The 20240-nt window shown below is 56.0% G+C and overlaps 2 protein-coding genes across 4 annotated transcripts in view; one reads left to right on the top strand and one right to left on the bottom strand.

Moving 5' to 3' along the window:
• The window catches only part of CEP164 (centrosomal protein 164), a 29830-nt gene extending 18321 nt beyond the window's left edge, over positions 1 to 11509 (bottom strand). For 2 of the 3 annotated variants that reach the window (XM_083878211.1, XM_083878213.1), the window contains exons 1-10: positions 11239 to 11509; positions 10215 to 10269; positions 9720 to 9806; positions 9311 to 9422; positions 8776 to 8986; positions 8199 to 8351; positions 7374 to 7502; positions 6949 to 7026; positions 1351 to 1434; positions 383 to 466 (exon numbers count right to left, since the gene is read on the bottom strand). In XM_083878211.1, the coding sequence (XP_083734337.1) occupies positions 383 to 466; positions 1351 to 1434; positions 6949 to 7026; positions 7374 to 7502; positions 8199 to 8351; positions 8776 to 8986; positions 9311 to 9422; positions 9720 to 9806; positions 10215 to 10236 (960 nt within the window). In that variant the 5' untranslated portion in view covers positions 10237 to 10269; positions 11239 to 11509. Of the gene's footprint in view, positions 1 to 382; positions 467 to 1350; positions 1435 to 6948; positions 7027 to 7373; positions 7503 to 8198; positions 8352 to 8775; positions 8987 to 9310; positions 9423 to 9719; positions 9807 to 10214; positions 11153 to 11238 lie in introns of those variants that run through there. The other variant, XM_083878212.1, reaches the window with a different exon arrangement.
• A 410-nt stretch (positions 11510 to 11919) lies between these two features.
• On the top strand, positions 11920 to 20094 carry BACE1 (beta-secretase 1; the record flags this gene model as incomplete). The annotated part of the gene is made up of 9 exons (XM_083878070.1): positions 11920 to 12165; positions 15390 to 15478; positions 15636 to 15852; positions 16039 to 16176; positions 16259 to 16393; positions 16514 to 16615; positions 16739 to 16888; positions 17035 to 17206; positions 17287 to 20094. The coding sequence occupies 9 exons, from the start codon at positions 11920 to 11922 to the stop codon at positions 17526 to 17528; spliced, it is 1491 nt and encodes a 496-aa protein (XP_083734196.1). The 3' UTR covers positions 17529 to 20094.
• Between the last annotated feature and the right edge of the window lie 146 nt (positions 20095 to 20240).

Genomic DNA, 20240 nt, shown 5'->3' with positions numbered 1-20240 from the left:
TTCTATCGTGTGCTGCCACACAAATCCTTCCCATCTGCTTAAGAGAAAGAAAAGGACAAATATACTCACAAAAGAAGAAAGGAAAATAGATTCCACTTCCTCCATTCCCCAGAAAAGCCATTTATTGGCTCTCCTATTGGGGCAGGGAGAGCACCCAGGGGAGCCTGCCTGAGCATATCCCTCCAGTCACCTCTGCTCAGGGTTTATGCTCTTTGTCTAGCCACCTGCACCTTCTCTCTGCAGAAAAAACAATGCACTGGTGGTGCTGCTATGACCCCTGGCACTCCACACATCAACCACTGTTCACCTCTGTAGAGTAACACACCACAGGATCCCACCTGCCTGTTCACAGGTCAGTCCTGAGCCCTAACAAAGCACTGACCTTGCACTTGGGGCTGTCCAAATCAGGAGATACAGTCCCCACCTCCAGAACCTCCTCAGAGAGCTGCCTCTTGATGTGCAAGCCCTAAAAAAGGAAGCAGAAAGGATCAGTCTCTGATGAGCAACCAGAGATCCTGAGACCAATACCCCACCACAGCTCAGAATCCCTGCTCACCACTCCACTGACTCAGTGCAGCTCAGCAGCATTTCCCTTCACTGGGAACCAAGGGACATCAGTGCCACGCAGGGAGGGCACTGTCACACTCCCAGTGCACCCTCCCATGCCACTGATCTTAGCAGGTGAGGGTCGCACAAGGAACATCCAAAGGGGGAACATTCAAACATCTTCCCCAGCCTCTACTGCTCCCCTTTGTGATACTGCTGCACATTCCCAGGGATTTCTTTCCTCACAGCCAACCCCCACGAGTTATCCACCCTTGGAGACAGTCCCCCTCCTGGCAGCCTGAGGGGTCCTGCACACACGTGCCCACACAAGGCAGAGCCAGCAGCTTAGGCTCGCACCAAGGCAGTAAATAATGATATTCTCAGCCATTTGCTGGCCACACTACCTCTGCTCCCACTGGCAGATGGCAATGGCAGCTTCCTGTGGAGATGAAGAGATGCTGATGGGCATCTCCCCGCAACCCAGAGCCGCCCTCCCCCTGTGCAGAGGGGTCTCCAGCCACACACGACCCCCTCAGCAAAAGCTGCTCAGCCCCTAAAGCACAGTTCTTACATTGCTTATTATTTTCCCTTTTTGCAATTATCCAAGTACACTCTCAGCTCTTTGTGACCTACTTTTCCAGAGATATTTACCTCACCCACAGCCCCAGTCTGTGAGGTGCAGGGTGGCACTGTCAGCCTGCCCCACACACAGCTGTGAGAGGTGGGCACTGCTCCCACTGGCTCCACCACCCCAGAGGAACCTGCTGCTCACACCCAAGGAAAAAAGAGATTTTGGTGACTCACCACAGGCTGAACCACCTCATAGTTGGAGCACTTGGAGACAGGCAAGTCCTGCTCACAGCTGCTGACCTCGGATGCCTTTGAAAGCTGAGAGGAAAAGCACATTACAGCCTCTACATGTCCTACCCTACTGCAGCTTCACCTGGGTACTGCCAGCATGGCAACTGCTACTGGCAACACAAGTCTAGCCTCTCTCTCTCAGGGAAGAAAAGGTGACAACCATCATGGGGAAGACACCAAGGATGTGTGACCCACAGGACAGGCACAGAACACCACTTCACAGGAGGACAGGAGGCAGGGCTGGGGAGGGCAAAGAAGTGCTCTTTGAACACCCCTGTTAAAGGGCAACTTGCTTCCTCTCCATCTGCAAGGATCTCTGCAGCTCTCAGAGCTCCCAGCCCACCAGGCAGCACAGCACTGGAGCCGTAAAAGCACTTTAAAATTCCACTTTGCTGTGCCTAAGTGCAGCAAGGGCTCCTGCATTCCCAGCCATTTGCAGCTGCAGGGAACTGCTTGATGGGAACACCCCGTGGCCCTGCTGACTTCAGCAGAACAGCTCAGGTGCACAAAGAACACAGATGAGTTTGGGAAAGCAACACCCTCAGCTCTTCAGGACAGAGCGTGTTTTCCAGGCTCAGTTTTGTAGTTTATCATTTCTTACAGACATTACGCATCAGTGAACTTGAGAAATCATCAAAATCAGCAGGAAGGCAGCCAGATTGGAGAAAGATCGTTCATCAGATCCTGTATTCTGGCTTGGATCCTACTCTGGAACGTCAACACGAGCGGACAGCGTGTGTCTGGCAGCCCAGCTGCAGGGCCAGGCCACAGGCAGTGTGTGACACTCAGCCCAAGCCCCTGCTCCTATAGTGTGGCCAGTTCTCCTCCCAGAGTGGGAGGACTGGAAGGTTCTGTGCTCTCAGCTCCTGAAGCAGCCCTGAGGCTCCGTCCTTCCCCACTCCAACCTCGCACCCCACGCAGAGCTGTGAACGTGGTGCCAGGCAGCTCCTTACACGTCTGCCCCAGCTCTGAGCAAGCTGAGAGAAACAACAGAAGGAGAGAAACAAAGCAGCACGGACAGCTGGGCTCGGCATGAGCTTCATTATCAACCCTGTTCGCCCAGGACAGACGGCAGCACTGGAAGCTGAGACTGTTCCTCCTCCCAGACTCAAAACACGCGGCGCAGTTGAGGGTTTTGCCTGTCGGTGGCTTTGGGCAGCATTTGGTGTGTGCAGGAGGGAATGATTGCCCAGCTCAGTCCTGAAGATGCCCATCTGGGAATTCAGAGCACTCATGCCCCCCCCAGGAATGACTGCTCTCCTGACCAGGAAAGCATTTGGACCAGCATCACAGACAGGGCTCCAAGAGCTTTCCTGAGTCAGGGCCTGACGAGATGACAGGAATAGCCAACACCAAAACCACACAGGCAGGTCTCTTACTTTGCCATCATCCAGACAGTCCTCTGATTTTGAATCAGCTGCCGCTTCTTCCCTCTCTTCATCCAGTACCTTCTCTGCACAGGACTCGGTGTCAGCAGTGGCAGCCAGGCTGGCCAGCTGATCTGCCCCGGCCCCTTCCACAGCCGGAGAGGTGGCTCGGGGCTGCCCAGGAGAGCCAGGCACATCTGGCCCTGCTGCACTCCTTTCCCCCTCAGACTGAGGCAGCTCCTCAGCTGCAGAGGCCTCTCCTTCCCCCTCAGCATCTTCTTTGTCCCCAGCTTCATCCTCAGCAAGTTCCTGCTCCCTGTTCTGGGCAGACAGGCTGCTGTCAACATCTCCGGGGAAGATCTGAACTGGAGACGGAGGGCACGCAGCACCAGAATCCAAGGAAGACTCTGGCATTTCTTCAGGATGTCTTGATTTTAAAGACTCCTTCTAGGCAGCAAGTCAAACACAATTATAGACCAAATATTCTCCTGGGGGATGCAGGAGTCAGGAACAGCACAGCCTCTTCTACAGCAAGCAGCAAAATTACAAATCTTTGGGTGACTTCAAAACCTGTTTGACTTCTTTTCACACAGTCCCGTTCCAAGGCAAGGGACTCCATTGACATAACCTCATTCATTTCTTGGGCTCTGACTTTTTTTGATCTGTTGCTTTTTTATTCACAGGATCTCAGAGGATAAGAGTGGCTGTGCAAGGCCACCAGCCCCTGTGAGCACCCAATATGCCCCACAGCAGGCCCAGTTATGCTTCCACATTGGATCTGTTCAGTGAGAGATGGAAATTTTGTAAGAGATCATGACAGGACATTTCACTTCTGCCTGACATTTCAAGTAGAGCAGAGCAGGCAGGATCACCATCCCACCTCCCAGTGGGACAGACTGGAGGGTGGGCACTGATTGAAGGCACCACTCAGAGCTCAGAAAGAGCCCGTGACTAACACAGGAGCTGAGAGATGGGGTAAAAAACAACCCCAAATTAAAGCTTAGTCACCCAAAGGTTCAACTGCCTCTCCCAGCAGCGGGGAGGCCACAACACTGCCCATGGAGAGGGGAATAGCCAGAAGAAGGTTCTCTCATCAGCATGCACATAGACCTGCTTGCACGTCCCACTTCCTCACTGTTTTATTAATGCCGCGGTGTCTTGTCAAACATTCCCTGCATCCTGTGCACGGCGTGTTCTGTACACTGAGTGCATATTTTAGCAGTGTATTTTTATCAGAGTGCCTCTGGAACGCTGTCAGCTCCCAGCCCAGGGCTGCAGCGCTCCCCAAGCACGTTCTGAGTGTGCCACTGCTCTGCCAGACCTCCCCAGGGCCAGGCGAGCATCCAGCAGGATGGAGAGGACAGAGGAGACCAACTCCAGGCACTTCCCAAAAATCCTGCAGCTCTGGTCCTCACCTGCAATTCCCTGGTACTGACAGCTCCTGAACCTTGTCCAGCAAAGGTTCCCAGAGTCACCAACCAGTCACAGAAGGCTCCTTGGGACACCAGGACCAGAGAAAGGTGGGCAAGGGGAACTTCTTTAGTCACCCTCATGCTTCCCCTTTTATGGGATTAGGGTAGCTAGAAAGTTATGTTCATTTTGGACAACTTGCTTCAGAGTTCTCTTGAGGACATCCCACCAGGAGACCTGGCAGCATCCAGGATATCCCAAATGAGGCCAAGCAGGATCCTGATGTTTGAACAGGATCACACACACACCAAAATATATCAATACACCAGCAATGGTGTGCACACAAAAGGACTTCACTCCAGGCAAGTTCACTTCAGCTACTGAAATATCCCAGAATAATCTCTTTGGCTGGCAGAATCCTGTTTTAATGGCAATTACAGGCAAACCTTTTGTTAGCATCACACCTTGATGATCACAAATGCAACTCTGCAGAAGAGGGAACTATGCCAGTCACACACACAGGTGGAGGAGGAGGGAGGTTTTTCCTCCTGCAATAGACTATAGATTTTCTATGGATTTCAGAGCCGGACAAGTCAGTTGGGTTATAACTGGCTTTGGGTGATCATTTCACAAGCTGTAACATTCTACCTGCCCTGAGTGACACTAAGTGATGGGAAATCCCTGACTCTCAAATCATTACTTCCAGTGATCAGCATTAAACTTCAACCAAAAACAGAAAGAAGCCAAGCAACTGCAGACATACACCACACCACCAGAGGCTGCCTACTGCATGCAAAGCCTGGATGGCACCATGCAAGCAGGACAGGGAGGCCAGGGAGCCACTGTCACCTCTGCCAGGCTGGCAGCTTCCTCCTCAGGGCTCCCGTGGGGCTGGGGAGCAGCTTCAGTAGCATCAGCAGCACCAGCTGATGGGCTGCCACGGTCCTCCTGCTCCTCCCTGCTGTTCTCCTAGGCAGGGGGACACAGGCACTTGCAGAATTCCCCACACCACCTTCCCAAGCTAGAGTACTCACCCACCTGGGACAGGTCAGCACCCACCACACCACCCCTAGAGCAGACAGCTCTCCAGCTGAACAGCTTTCCTGGGAGCTCACAGGCTCAGATTCCTAAATATCAAGCTGTTGGATGATTCACTGCTGCTTTTCTTGCTGACCAGCTCCATGAACTCACTGATCCTCTAGACTCTTCCCAGTTCCGGGTTCCCTGCGAGCTGTGTCTGATGCTGCCTCCACTGCACCCAACATCCTGGCTCAGCAAGCCACTAAAACTTCTTTCCCTTGAATACAGGCATTCAACCCTGACCACGGGCTACATGAAGCTGCTTTTTTCATGATTTCACCCATTACTGCTTAGATTTCTCCCTTAGGACTTGCTACACAAGCCCTTGTCTCCTGTTTTGCGAGGAAGCTGGAGAAGGGCTCGGGAGCAGGCTGAGGCTCACTTCTAGGAATGCTTTTCTACTGCCATCTCATGGAACTACAAAAGAATTTTGTTTTCCAGTCGGACCACTGCTGTCTTATCAGGACTAGGCTATCACCCATCTGGGTTAACAGCCTGGCTGTTGGGCAGCAATTGCCATTCCATAATAGATTCCCGAAGCCCCATCCCCGCGGCATTGAAATGCCAAGACAGCTCTTTGTTCCTGCACACATTAACATTTCAGCGAGGAATTGGGCCCCCACAGGCTGCTTGTTGTCTGGAGATGAGAGAGCCAGGGCTCTCTTTGTCACATCCACTTTAGCATAAGCCTTTGCAGCTCCTGCCCAGCACCGTGAATAGGTTCTCCAGCAAAGTACTTTACAGCTTAATTTTCGTATGCCGTGAAAAGGATAAGGGAAATACTCTAAAACACTTTAAAAGAAATTAATTTGCCTTTCAGATACTGGAACAGGATTTTTCAAAGCGGTGAGAAAGGATTAATGTCAGCGCAAACAGTCGGGCCAAATCACTAGAGCTGCTTACAACGCACTTTCCATTGTGCCCTTGTCATCTTAAGCCTGATCCCAGCTAAGGAAGCGCAGGGAAAGCACAGCACAGTCTTCACAAGGCCTTGGGTGCACTCAATGCTCTGTGTCTCAGCCACGGGATTTAGCAGCAGGGCAAGAAGAAAGAAAAACAGGTTTTGTGTTGCCGCAGAAAAGCGGCCACGTGCAGCCCACATGAAGATCCTCGTGGAAGGAGTGACAGTGCAAGAGCATTCCCACAGAACGTTCCCCTCTCCTCTCCCCTGAGGCAGCACTGCAGCTACAGCTGACAAGGAGCCTTCCCTCCACACTCCCTGACAAACTGATGGAAGTGCCTCCTCCTCCTCACTGAGCCTTCCTCCCACACTAAGTGCAGTGGCACCTCTGGCCCAAGACCCTTTTCCTGCTGTTCCCTGGAAAAGCAGATTTCTGCTTTCCAGCTTCACCTACCTGGCTTATTTTTCCTATCTGAGGATGAAGCAAAGCTCCAGCCTGTGCAAAAATGTCTCCTTCAAGTCCCAGCTACCAAATCACAACCACTTCAAGCACAAACCTCCCTTCACAGTGCCCACTCCACTGTCCCCTGCGGGACACATCTGGCTGCTCACAGCCCCACAGCCCTGCTACTGGGCCTTCCTCTCCATCACTCTGCTCCAGGTTGTTCCTGCTCCTACATGACATAGGAAACTCATCCCTCTGGCACCATTCCTGCACTCTCATCCCCTGCTACAGCTCCTCTCCCACCTGGCAGCCTCCCCTGCCCATCACCATGCTCTTACCTCAAAGTCAAAGCTGCCTGCCAGGGCTTCAACATCCAGGTACACATTTTTTGACAGTCTTGTTGTCCCAGGGAAACTCTGATGGATTAAAAAAAAAAAAAAAAAAAAAAAAAAAAAAAAAAAAAAAGCCAAATTTGAGTTCTGACCTCTGCAATGCCACAGGAGAGGTTCCTCAGCAGTGAAATTAGGTAGCAGAGCCATGACAATGCACCTACAGCCAATTCACCTTGGAATGACAGCGTGGCAGATGTTGATTTATAGGGTTTACCCTGGGAAAATAGGATCAGACACTTTTTGGGGACCAAACGGCACAAAGAAAAGAGAGCACAAATGAAAGCCCAGGGGAAAGTGGAACAGCCATTACCAGGGGAGCATTAGGAGGCTTTGGCACTCTGGTTACCGCAACAGCTAGGGCACACAAATACCTCATTTTCACTTTCTTCCTCTTCATCTCTCCATTTCTCTGGTGCTGCCACGTCGAGGGAACTTTTCTCTTCACAGATCAAATCCAGCAGATTCTTGGTGCGGCTGGTGGGCTTCAAGATCTCTGCAGGCTGTGAAGGCCAGAAGAAAGGGAAGTAAGAGGTCAGACAACAGGAAAGGGGAGATAAAGACCCACTGAGACATGGGGCAGCTGCTGGGTTCTGGGAGGGAGGTTGATGTCCTACCACTTAACATGTTTGTTTATTTTTGAATGTGTTTATGTCTGTGTTTTGGAAATATTTTACTTTGCTTTCCTTTAAAGGGTCAATTTCTTACCACTTAAAAAGTTTTATTGACCTCCAGGTCAATTACTCCCTAGTAATAAATGAAGCATTTAACATGGTTGTAAACCTTACGTTCATCAGGACAATGATTCTTTTAATTTTATTCTCAAATATAAGTTCTTTTAATTTTATTCTCAAATATAAGAGTGAAAATGGTTTATAAAATTACATTATCTGTATTGTTTGTCATGCTTCATTTGGACACCAAATTCTACTAGAACTTAACACACTTTTTTTCCTCTGCAATAGTTATTGAAACAACTCTTTCAATCTGCTAAACACAGCAGAAGAAAGCTCACCACTAAGCTCACTGGGCTCCCTAAAAATAGAAGAAGAAAAGAAATACAGTTTTTTAATATACAAACTGTATATTCTGTCACTATTTCCAAACTGACAGAAGATCACAAACCCTGCCATTTAAGTGTCCCCACACCTGTGACCCTTTGTGACCCCTGCACATTCCCAGGGAAGAGGGAGCCTCACCAGAATTTCTTCCCTGGGGGTGAGGCTGGAGTCCAGCACATTGTCCAGGTCCAGGGACCCTCGAAGGGCGATGGATGAAGACGGACTGAGGCCACGGAGAGGAGAGAGGGTGCCCAGGGGAGGCTGGAGGGGTGCCAGGTGGGAGCCTGGGGGCTGGAGAAGCACAGGGAAGTCACTGGCAGGACAGCACAAGTGTGCAGCTCACACTCCTGACCTTGGAACGGGACAAACAGCTCCCCTGGGCAAACAGGGGCTGGGGGAACAACCCTGCTCAGAGACCCCACACCCAGCAGGCACCAGCACACGGGACAGGTAAGGAAACAGGGGGTAATTTACTCACACATTTTGCTTCCCAAATGCCCACCTGAACAGGTCCTGAATGCTCCTCTCCCTCCCAGACACACCAAGAGTGTGGGTTTACTGCAGAGTGTCTTACAGCCAAAATTCAAGGTGATTCTGTCCTCAGTTCTCCCAGCCCAGCTGATTTATTGCCCATCACCCGGGTTTGGGGTCACAAGGCACTTGTCCATCCTCTGCCCAGCCCTCTCCAGAAGCACTGCAGGCAGAACCTACTCACAAGCTTCAGGACCTGCTTCTCCTTCTTGTCCTTCTTCTTTTTCTTCTTCTCTTTCTTGTCCTTCTTTTCCTTCTTCAAGCCGCCCCGTGCCAGCAGCTTCTCCCTCTCCTGGATGACCAGCTTCTTGTAGTGCTCATCACAGGGATGCTCCCACATGGAGCGGCCATTTTCGAAGTTGAAGTAATAGATGTTACCGCCCTCTATATCTTGGCTGCATGGCAAAAATAGCAAGGAAAGGTGAAAGAGCATGTTAAAAATACAGCTGCACAGGCCAGGCCAGCTTTGCTGATGGTGTGAGCACCTGAAGCTCAGGGAAGAGGAGTGGGATGTCTCCAGGAGGCCATAAATGTACCAGTGTGGGAAGCAGCTCTCCCAGGATGCCCATATCCAGCTTCCCAAACAGTTTTTTCCCTTCTTCTGCCACTCCAAAAAGCCCTGAATTCCTGATACCCCATCTAGCCCTATTCTCTGCCAGCTGGAAGCCGTTCCCCTTGTCCTGTCACTGGGAATGCCCCAGCACAGCCAGAGCTCTCACCAGGCCTTCCACTCCGGGGGCAGCGGGGTCACCAGGCACTCCCTGGCCAGCCACAGCAGCTCCGACTCCTTGTCGGGGTCAATCCCAATGGTTGGCGCAAAACTCCGGATTTCTGGGGGAAACACAAGAGGAATCTGTGAAACTGGTCTGCCCAACAGAGCCACCCTCCTCAGCTAAAGCTGTGGACACACTGGGAAATGCTGAGCACAAAACAAAGCTGCCCCAAGCCAGCGGCAAAGCGCTGTGTGACACCGCACAGTGACATTCAGCTCTGCCCCTGCTAAAATCCCGTGTGTTCTACCCTCTCCACCCGCTTCAGAAACCAATTCCTGTTTTCTGAATACACCTAGAAGCGACCTGCACACCTGAATTCCTTCTCCCAGCTCCTGGGAAGATGAGCCTCACTCACCATGCTCCTTAGGAATGTATTCACTGTCCTCTTCTTCCAGGATGAGCTGGTCCCCAATGCACACGGCTCCTGCCATGGATCCCACAACTGGCAGCGGGGAGGGACCAGCACAGAGTCACAACTGCCCTCAGAAAAGAAAATTCCTCCTCCCCAGCAGAGCCCTTCCACTACAGCACACACAGCAAAACCAAAACAAGGAGCTTCCACACACACTTCCAAGGGCTGTGGAAACATGGAGTAGAGCTCAAGTGGCACAAAGTTTTAAATCAGCTCCCCCAGGCCTTCCGGTTTCTACAGGAAAGGTGCTTTAGGCACTTTTTAACCAGATAAAAAATAAGCGGAAATGAGAAAGAGAAGAAAGAGAAAGCAAGCAACTTTCCCAAAGCATTGCTTTGTGATTTAACTCACAGACCACAACACAGCTGGGCCCTTCCAACCCACCCAGCACTGGTTCACACAGCTTGAATTCACCTACCTCACCCCAAACATCCTCACCTGTGACTCTGGGGTGCCACATTTGGCCAGCACAAGCCCTGGGGGACCACAACTGCTGCTCAAACACACAATTGAATGCCAAGGTCAGACATTTCAGCCTAAACCTCTCCCCCAAATTGTCAGTGCAAAAAGCATTCCTCTGCTTTCCTCGTGAGACCCAGGGGGTTGTGGCACCTGCCAGGTACCCCCTGTGATAATCACCCAGAGCAGCATCACCACCTGTGACACAGCCACCACCACCCTCTTCACCCCACTGTGTCCTCAGCCCACCTTGTACTTATAACTCTTATGTAAAGTAAGTCTCAGAAGCAGCAACTAATCCTAGCAGTTTCCAGGTGAAGATATTCTCAGGACATCCAAACCAAACCAGCATCAGAGCTCGAACCACTCCCCCTCCCAAATGTCCCCTGTCAGAGCATCTGGGTGTGGGCAACTCACTCGGGGCCTTCTGTTCCTATTTTCCTCTCCTAAAACTATCTCAGCCCCGTCTCCCACCCCTGGCGTTGGCACTGGGGAATGAATTATGGGCTCACTCCTCTCTTGGAAACTCTGCCTCACCACATATGGGGAGACCTTAGTGCGACCTGTCAGCGCTTGAGGGGCACCTATAATAGACGAGGACAAGGGGAAACGGTTTTAAACTAAAAGAGGAGGATTTAGGTGAGATCTGTGGAGGGAATTCTTTCCTGTGAGGGTGCTGAGATTCTGGCACAGAGTGCCCAGAGAGGCTGTGGTTGCCCTATCCCTGGGACTATTCAAGGCCAGGTTGGACGGGGCTTGGAGCAAGGTGGGACAGAGGAAGGCGTCCCTGCCCACGGCATGGGGGTGGAACTGGATGATTTTCAGGTCCCTTCCAACGGAAAATACCGTTCTGTAGCTCTACGCAAAGAGAACCGAAGCCTCAGCGCAGTCGCCGCCGCGCCAGCCCGGAGCCACGGGAAAAGCGTGGCCGGCAAGGAGGCCCAACAGCTTTGGTTAATAGCGTATTTTAAAAAGTAGGGAAAAAAGCCGTTTTCGCCCTTACCCCGACAGCACCCACACGACACACGCACAGCCAAGATGCAGACCCCGGTGGGGGCGGGAGGCCGGAACCGCGCGGCACGGGGCAGCTCCCCGCAGCCTTCGTTCACCGAGGGGAGCGTCCTCGGGCCCGGGCCCGGGTCCGCTGCTGGTGTGGGGACCCTCCCCGCCCGCCGATCACGGTGGCGCGGGCCGTGCCCGACGTTCCGCGGGCGCCGCCGGTTACCCGGAGCGCGGGAGCCGCCGCGGCCGCTGCGCCATGGCCCGCCCCCTGCCCGCCATTGGTCGGCGAGGCGATGCTCGGCATTCGATTGGTCGCCGGGGAGGCGGGATGCGTGACGTCACCGCGGCGGGGCCGCCGGGGCTGGGGTTGCCATGGCGACGCGTGGGTACCGCCCGCGGCGCGTCCCGGCGGGTCCCGGTGTGTCCCGGAGAGGCGGGACCGCACGGGGCAGCGGGACGGGGACGGGGAGGGGGACCGGGAAAGGACCGGGGGCACCAGGCAGGGCCGGGGCGGGTCTCTCGGTGAGCGCTTCCGCCGGCGGGCGGGCTTTCCGGGGCGGGTCCGTGCGCGCCGCCATGCCCGCCACCGCCGCGCCGCCCGCCCGCCCCGGCGCGGCCGCCCCGCCGAGGCGCGGGGCGCTGCGGGCCCGCTGACCGCGTCCGCCGAGGGCTCTCCGCGGCCATGGCGCCCTCTTGGCCTTGGCTGCTGCTGTGGCTGGGAGTTCTGCGCGCCCTCCCGGCCCCGCCGCGCATCCGGCTGCCGCTGCGGGGCGGCGCGGCCCCGCCGTCGGGGCTCCGACAGCGCCGGGCGCCGCTGGACACCGAGCCCGACAGCGCCGGCAGCTTCGTGGAGATGATCGACAACCTGCGGGGCAAGTCGGGGCAGGGGTACTACGTGGAGATGACGGTGGGCAGCCCCCCGCAGAAGGTGAGGTGGAAGGAGATCCCCGCATCTCTCGCATCCCCCGCATCTCCCTCATCCCCTGCATTCCCCGCACCCCCGGGGGCTGCGGGTGCCCTTCTGGCCCAGTGCGGGGCTGCGGGACGCAGAGCAGAGGCGCTGCGGGTGCCACCGTGGCTTCGCGTGGCTCTCGCCGCACGGCCCGGGCGGCATTCCTGCTTCTCGTCGCTCCTGTGATGCTTTTCCTGCTGGCTTTCGGCTAAAACTGGCCGCAGGCGCCCGCCGAAGGTGACCTCAGCGCTCCCGGGGCTGCCCGGGTGCTCCGAGCGGGGTGGCCGGTACTGCGTGTGCCTCTCCGTGCGGGCGAGCCAGGCTGCATCTCTCCATCCCTCCCTCCCTGCCTCCCTCCCGCCATCCCTCCCTCCTTCCATGCCTCCATCCCCGCTCCCGAGCCGAGGGATGCCGCTGAGCTGGTGCGGGGTGTGGGCGGCCGCGGGGTGGGATGTGGAGCGGGCACACGCAGGCACGGAAGAGCCCACGGCCAAACCGTGCTTGGCAGTTCCTCCCAGCACAACCATGGGCGCAGCTGCTGCCTGGCTCCGTGTGCTGCTCCCGGCTGGGGGAAATTCTCCAGAAATCCTCCAGAGATCCTGCAGAGCTCAGTTTTCCTGGAGACCTCGTGACGGTTGTCACTGCGCAGGAGTTGGGGCAGCGTGGGGAGGCAAAGTGCAGGAAAATGGGATGGCCTGGATGGAAAGGGAGCCCACAGGGTAGGCAGAGCAGGCGTTGGTGCGTCACCAGGCTCTGATCCTGCTCCATCTTTTTGTCAGCATCCCTCACATGCTGCCCAGCTCATGTGGTACCGTGTGCCTGCACGCCGGGGACAGAGACAGGGAATGCTGAGGGCCAGGTGCCAGTCACAGCACAGGGCGACCAGCTCCTCCCCTCTTTTATGGATGAGATCAGGGAGGTTCCACTGCTAAATCCTTTTGTGGCCATCCTGATCCGTTGTCACCACCAACAAGTCTGGCCCGGGGGTTGAGCTTGGTGGTTGAGGCTCCAGATTCCTCTCAGCACAGGGTCACATTCCCTCATGCCTGCCATCACCACAGTTTGGGTGCTGCCAGAACAGCCAGCACCCACACAGGCTCTGAAATAAAGGCTGCTTTTTCCCCACAAGCTGGCTGTGCTCTGTGTGCGTGGTGGGAGACAGCAGTGGGAGTAAGATGTGGACAGAGGAATGATACCACTGCCATGGAAGTTGGATCTCTGGGAGCACTATTGTGTTGTCCCTGTGTGCCCGGGATTTATTGCCTGCTCTGGCAGGGTGTGTTTAGGGGGAAAAAAAAAGGAGGAGATTATTTCTGAAATCTAGTTTTAAATGTGATTTCATCATCTCCTGCCTACCACGTGTCGCAGCTGCCAGATAATTTCCGTGTGAACCACCTGTTCCCAGGCACTCGCATGTTCCAGAGCCAGTCACCCTTTGGGGCAGCATCTTCCAGCCTTGGATTGCTTCCAAATGCAAACGTGGTGCCTGTGCCTGTGCATGTGTGTGTGCTGGAGCAAAATCCCTCCAGGCATTGCAATGGAATGAGAGGACTCATATGAAAGAGTTTGGCTGTGCTTCTGCAGGAAACTGGGAGCGTGTTTGTCCCGGGGGGGGTGCATGCATCCTTCCCAAAAGCTTACATGAAGCAGGGACATGGTGATCCATCTCCTCACCTTTCCTTTCACCTTCCCGATGCTGACAAGGAAGTTTTGTATCCCCTTTATTTTAGTCTTGGTTCTGAGCCGTGCTGGGCTGCCAAGTCACCGTCAGCAGCTGATTGCTCACACATTCCATGTGTCCAAGCATGTTGGTTTCCCTGGCTCCCCAGAACAGGCTGATTCATGAACACACAGGGGAGCAGGGTGAGCCAAGCAGCAGGAGCCGGTGCTTTGGGACAGATGGCACAGGCTTGGTGCCCCAGGAGCAGCACACAGCTCTGGGGACAAGCATGGCACAGAGCCAGTGCTGCTGCTGAGGTGCCTGGAGGGGCTGTCACTTCCAGGGACAGGTTTCAGGCAGTGTCCCTGCCACACATGTCTTGGCCTCGTCAGTTCACGTGCCATGTCCTGGCCTGAATGGATGGCTGGGCTGAGTCTCGAGGATCTGGGTCCTCTCCACGTGGGTCTTGTGCGTGACCCCTTCAGCAGGACGGAGCCTGTGAGAGTAAAAGCCCTCCCTGCCTCCTCTCCCTGCAGCGTCAGCTCAGCAGGTCCTTCTCCAGGGAAACCAGTCTCCTCTGGGTGCTCTGGGGATTGGAGATGAGCTGTGTGGAGCAGGTGGCCCCTAATGACCCATCCACAGCACCAGGAGCAGCCCTGGGAGTGGCGCAGGTGCTGGGTTGCCAGGCTGTGTGGTGGCTGCTGAGCTGGCACCCAGCCAGGGTCGGTATTGGGGGGCTGAATGTGCTGCTCTGATCTTTCCCCACAGCCTAAAATGTTCCCCTTGGCAGGGAGGTGCAGCTGGGGTACTCAGGACATGCCAGCCCCTCTCAGGGAGCTGCAGCCGGTGCTCCTGCGATTAACAACAAGCGCATTAACCTCCTTCCTCTCCCTCTGACTGCACAGATTAGGGGCCAAAGCCCTGGTGCTGCTGCCTGGGCTGGTGCTGTGAAGCAGCTCCTGGGTCTGGGCCCTGAGCTCTGCTGCCCAGCAAAGCCAGGAGGCTCCAACAGCCCCATTCCCACCCAGGCAATCCCACCCTGCTCCCCGCCAGGGCTGCAGGCACAGGTCACCTGAGGGCAGGATCTGGCTGGCTCACTCCTGGTCCTGCCAGTGGGACGTTTGCCAAACCTGGTAATCCTGCCCAGGCAGGAATGAATCAGGAGCAGGGCTCGGCATATGGGTGGCGATTAGCGGGCACAGGGATCTGCGGGGGCTGCCCACCAGCAATCCTTCCCACCGGCTGTGCCAGCAAATCTGCTTTCCTGGCAAAGAGAACCTGCGCACCCTGTGTGGCTGCTGCTGCTCTCCGGCCCCATGACACCTGCCAAGTGCTTCCCAAATCCTGCCTGTGGATTTAGGGGCTGAGGCTAGGCCATGCTGAGCGAGGAGCTCATGCTCTGTTTGCACAGTGCTGGATTATGTTTACTTTCTGTGCGACTCCCTAATGTCACTGCCTCCTGCTCCACCACCTCCTTCTCTCCTCTCTGGGCACAACAAAACTGCACTCATGAGCCTTCCTGTGTCTCCTCCTCCTCCAGCTGAATATCCTGGTGGACACAGGGAGCAGTAACTTTGCTGTGGGAGCTGCACCACACCCCTTCCTCCGGAGATACTACCAGCGGCAGCTGTGAGTATTCTGGGGGGCACAGAGCACAGCCACTCAGGCACACGGCTTCTCCTTGCTGGAAGTCTGGCCAGACCCTGCCAGGTAGGACCTGGCCTCTGGAATGGCTGGACCCACAGAAACCCTGCTGGTCTGACTCGTCCCTTTCCCGGTGTTGCAGGTCCAGCACCTACCATGACCTGCGGAAGGGGGTGTACGTGCCCTACACCCAGGGCAAGTGGGAAGGGGAACTGGGCACTGACCTTGTCACCATCCCCCACGGCCCAAACGTCACTGTCAGAGCCAACATCGCTGCCATCACGGAGTCGGACAAATTCTTCATCAATGGCTCCAACTGGGAAGGGATCCTGGGGCTGGCATATGCTGAGATTGCCCGGGTGAGTCCTGGCTAACAGTCCTGCATGTGTGCACAGAAACACTTCAGTTGCCTTTTTCCTTGTCCCTGTTTGTCCCCTAGGGCACAACAGTGCTGTTGAGGGGAAGTCCCTTGGGCACAGAGAGTTCCTGGAGAAGGGACAGCACTGACACATCCCTGTCCTGCCTCTGCTTTCTCCTCCCATCAGCCTGACGACAGCCTGGAGCCCTTCTTTGACTCCCTGGTGAAGCAGACACGGGTGCCCAACATCTTCTCCCTGCAGCTGTGCGGGACAGGCTTCTCTCCCAACGAGACAGAGGCCGTGGCCTCGGTGGGAGGCAGCATGGTGAGCACTCCACAGGTGGCTGGGGGGCTCCCTGGTGGCACTGCCAGCACGTGGTGACAGCAGCCCTCTGTCTCCTCCGCAGATCATCGGTGGCATTGACCGCTCACTGTACGTGGGGGACATCTGGTACACACCCATCCGCAAGGAGTGGTACTACGAGGTCATCATCGTCAAGCTGGAGATCAATGGGCAGGACCTGAACATGGACTGCAAAGAGGTGTGCAGTGGTGGACCTTCCCCACGGGCACTGGAGGCACCCACCATTGGTCAGAGGGGGCTGGGAGGGGAGTGGGACTGGGGTCCTTCAGCTTGGTCACTCCTCCTCTTCTGCCCCCAGTACAACTATGACAAGAGCATTGTGGACAGCGGGACCACCAACCTCAGGCTGCCGAAGAAGGTGTTTGAGGCTGCTGTGAAATCCATCAAAACAGCATCATCGGTCAGTGGAACCCATCCCTTTCTCAAGGGCCTGGCCCAGGGCAGGGCTATGGGCAGTGTGGCTGCCCATCACCAGCTTGGCACCTCTGCTTCGCTCAGCTCACCTTCCCTTTCCCTCTGGTAGACGGAAAAGTTCCCAGACGGCTTCTGGCTGGGGGAGCAGCTGGTTTGCTGGCAGGTCGGCACCACCCCTTGGCACATCTTCCCAGTCCTGTCCCTGTACCTGATGGGAGAGGCCACCAACCAGTCCTTCCGGATCACCATCCTGCCCCAGGTGAGTGTTGACCTGGCTAGACCCTGCCCAGGAAACAGGAGATCCCCTCTCCCAGGGGCTGGAGAAGGCAGCACAAGCAGGACCACACTGGGTGGACACAGCTACCTCCCCTGCCCCCTTCCCTGACGGCTTCTCTCCCCCTACAGCAATACCTGCGCCCAGTGGAGGACGTGGCCACCTCTCAGGATGACTGCTACAAGTTTGCCATCTCCCAGTCCTCCACCGGCACCGTCATGGGCGCTGTGATCATGGAGGGCTTCTACGTGGTGTTCGACCGCGCCCGCAAGCGCATTGGCTTCGCCGTCAGCGCCTGCCACGGTGAGCTGGGCCCAAGGGGACAGGGGGGACAGAGGGGACATGGGTGAGCAGTGACCAGAGCCTGCCTCCCTCACCCACAGTGCACGACGAGTTCCGGACGGCTGCGGTGGACGGGCCCCACCCACACTCCAACATGGAGGACTGCGGCTACAACATCCCACAGACAGACGAGTCCACACTGATGACCATCGCCTACGTCATGGCGGCCATCTGCGCCCTCTTCATGCTGCCTCTCTGCCTCATGGTGTTCCAGTGGCGCTGCTTCCGCTGCCTGCGGCGGGACCACGATGACTTTGCCGATGACATCTCCTTGCTGAAGTGACAGCAGAGCACGGGCGCAGCCCCGGGGCCGCAGGTGAGGCAGCAGGGCAGGGGCCTTGCTCCGGGGGCTGGAGTGTGGAGGCAGCGTGGGGAGCTCAGAGCCTGTGCCCGGGGCCCAGGGACTCAGTGTCTGTCAGGGCCAGCAGCCGGGGGAGCCCCAGGTCTGAGCTCCATTCATCTGGGACCTGCAGCAAGAGCGTGGCTGCTGAGCAGGGGGAGAGTGCAGCAGCCTGGTCCCAGGAGCTGGGGGCAGCTTCTGTGCTCCAACACCAGGACAGGATGGGCTGTCCCAAGCTCTCCCACCCAGTCTTGCCTGGCTTGATGGAGTGATGCTGATGAGCCATCCCCTGCCTGTCCCCTTCCATCCCTGTGCATCCCTTTTCAGCTTGCCCTGTTGGGAAGCTGCCAGCCCAGGCTCTCTTGTAGGGAGATGTGCTGCAGCTGTGCCTCCCCTGTGACTCCCTGCACTGAGCTAGACTCCAGGAATTATCCTGGAGCTCTCCAGCCTTGGGCTTTTCAGAGACAGCCCTGCAGGGCCAGCCTGGGCTGCCCAGACCGGGCTTTCCTTTCTACCCTGCTGCCCATAGACCACGCACTCTTGATATTTCCCCTGCATTTTCCTGCCTTCCCGAGTTCTGCTCCCGCTGCTGCCAGCCCCAGGACTCCCTGCATCCTCCTGGGACAGGCAGAAGCAGAGACCCATCCTCTGTCAGGGCAGGCAGGAGCAGGTATCCATCCTGTCCCCAGGCCACACGGGATGGGAAACTCCCTGCCCTCGCTTCCAGCATCAGCAGCAGCCTGCCATGCAGAAGCCTGTGCCAGGAATGAAGTTCCCAGCCCTGGCACTGGCTGCTCCTCAGCCCACCCAGCCCTTCAAAAGCCATAGGGGAGCCTGGGCCCCCCCTGCAGCCCCCTCACCTCACTGCCAGCGCATCCCACGGCACAGCAGCTCCTCTCTGCTCACTCCACACATCCAGGCCTGGCTGTGAGACACCCTGGCATCCTGGGGACAAGCGGCAGCTGTGGGAACTGCAGCATTTATTGTTTTTTAAACACATGGTTGTATTTATTTTTATTTCTTTTTTTTACAAATCGTGTCACTGGTAGCGCAGCTGCACATTGAGAGTGTGTACAAAGCCGGTCCCACGTGTACAGAGCACGGCTGCCTCTCACCTGTACAATATATCCATATATCTCTTATTTTTAATTCCAGCCCTGAAAGCTACTCTTCCAACATTAGGGGTCAGATTAGGGGTCGGTCCTGGTTTTTTTGGGGTTTTTTTTTTTAAGTCTTTTTAGCCTTCTGCTCAGTCACCACGCAGGGCCAGGGCTTACGCCGCAGCGTGTTTGGTGGGAGCACGACATGGTGAGGGGGCCCCAGCTGGCTTGAGGAGGAGGTGCAGGGCTGGAGCACACAGAGCAGTGGCTCACAAGCCCAAAGGACCCTGAGCACAGGAGGCACCTCTGTCCTCGTGGTGTTCCTGCAGCACAAGGAGGATTTTCCAGTGTGTGAGGACAGCCCCTCCTCCCCGTGCTGCGGGATCACTGTCCCTTCCCCAGAGCAGACACCCCTGACCTTGCAGGCAGTTGTAGTGTTGTATTCCCTCACTTCTCTGCCTCTAGTCTGGATAGGAAGGACAGAGATTCCACAATTAAAAGGCATCACTCCTCCATGAACAAAGAGAGGATACCTGCAGTGCCAGGGCAGAGCTGGCAGCTGCCCCGCAGAACCACCAGGTCAGGCAGGGACAGACTGAGGACCCACAGCAATCACCGAGCGTAAAGCTTGTTAACTAAATTCCTGCAGCCAAGCATTTCTTCGGGAAAGCAGTGAGGGAGCCAGGAAACAGGCAGCATAGGAGACCAGCCAGCCCTCGCATGGGGCACTGCCACAACAGCCCCCACACTGCCCCTGCTCATCCCCACCGCGCTCACACGGAGCCCCCTGGCCCCAAGCCTCGCTCCAAACCCGCATCCAGCCGTTCCCTGCAAGAGGGCAACATTCTCCCCCCACCCTCGTGCCTGCCCAGGACCCCAGAGACTCTGTTGTGGACCACTGCCTTAAAACACACCCCAAGCGTGTGCGTGCGCGCCGGAGGACCCGGCCTGCGGCGGGTTCAGCACCCGGGGGTGCTCCCCTGCCCTCCCGGGGGCGCTCCCTGCCCTCCCAGGGTACAGGGGCCGCCAGCAGTGCTGGATTCCTGCCGCAGACCATGAGGAAGAGGGGCGGGGGGGAAATTTTTAGAGAGTCATTGCAAGATTTTTCAGTGGTGCTGAGCACCTCGCAATCCCACCGAAATCCATGGAGAAAAGAAAACGGTTGGCGTGTCAGCCCGTGCTTTAAGAGGAAGTACAGGAGAGGGGAACACAGGAATTTTGTGACAGGTTGGTTTATCCCGAGCTGCAGCGCAGCCTCGTCCATCCGCTCCCTCCCCAGGGCCCGGTGACTGCAGGGGATGGGACAGGATGGGACCATGGGCTGTCGCTGGAGGCTCCAGTACTCTGTAACCCAGTGTCTATGTAAGAACAATGAATGTTAACACGGTAAATTATTATGACATTAAAAAAATTACCACAAAAAGTTGGCTCTTTATCTGCATCTTGCTCGTTGGCAAGAGGGGGGAAAAAAACAGGTGATGACTGGCAGGGATGTGGGGGTGGTGAGGTATCTGGTCATGATGAGTGGGCCTAGGAAAGGAGCTGATGGGATGCA

This window comes from Zosterops lateralis, assembly GCF_965231275.1.
Source record: "Zosterops lateralis genome assembly, chromosome: 25".
Classification (NCBI taxonomy): domain Eukaryota; kingdom Metazoa; phylum Chordata; class Aves; order Passeriformes; family Zosteropidae; genus Zosterops; species Zosterops lateralis.
The sequence above is the reverse complement of the archived record's forward strand: the minus strand, read 5'-3'. Positions and strand labels throughout refer to the sequence as shown.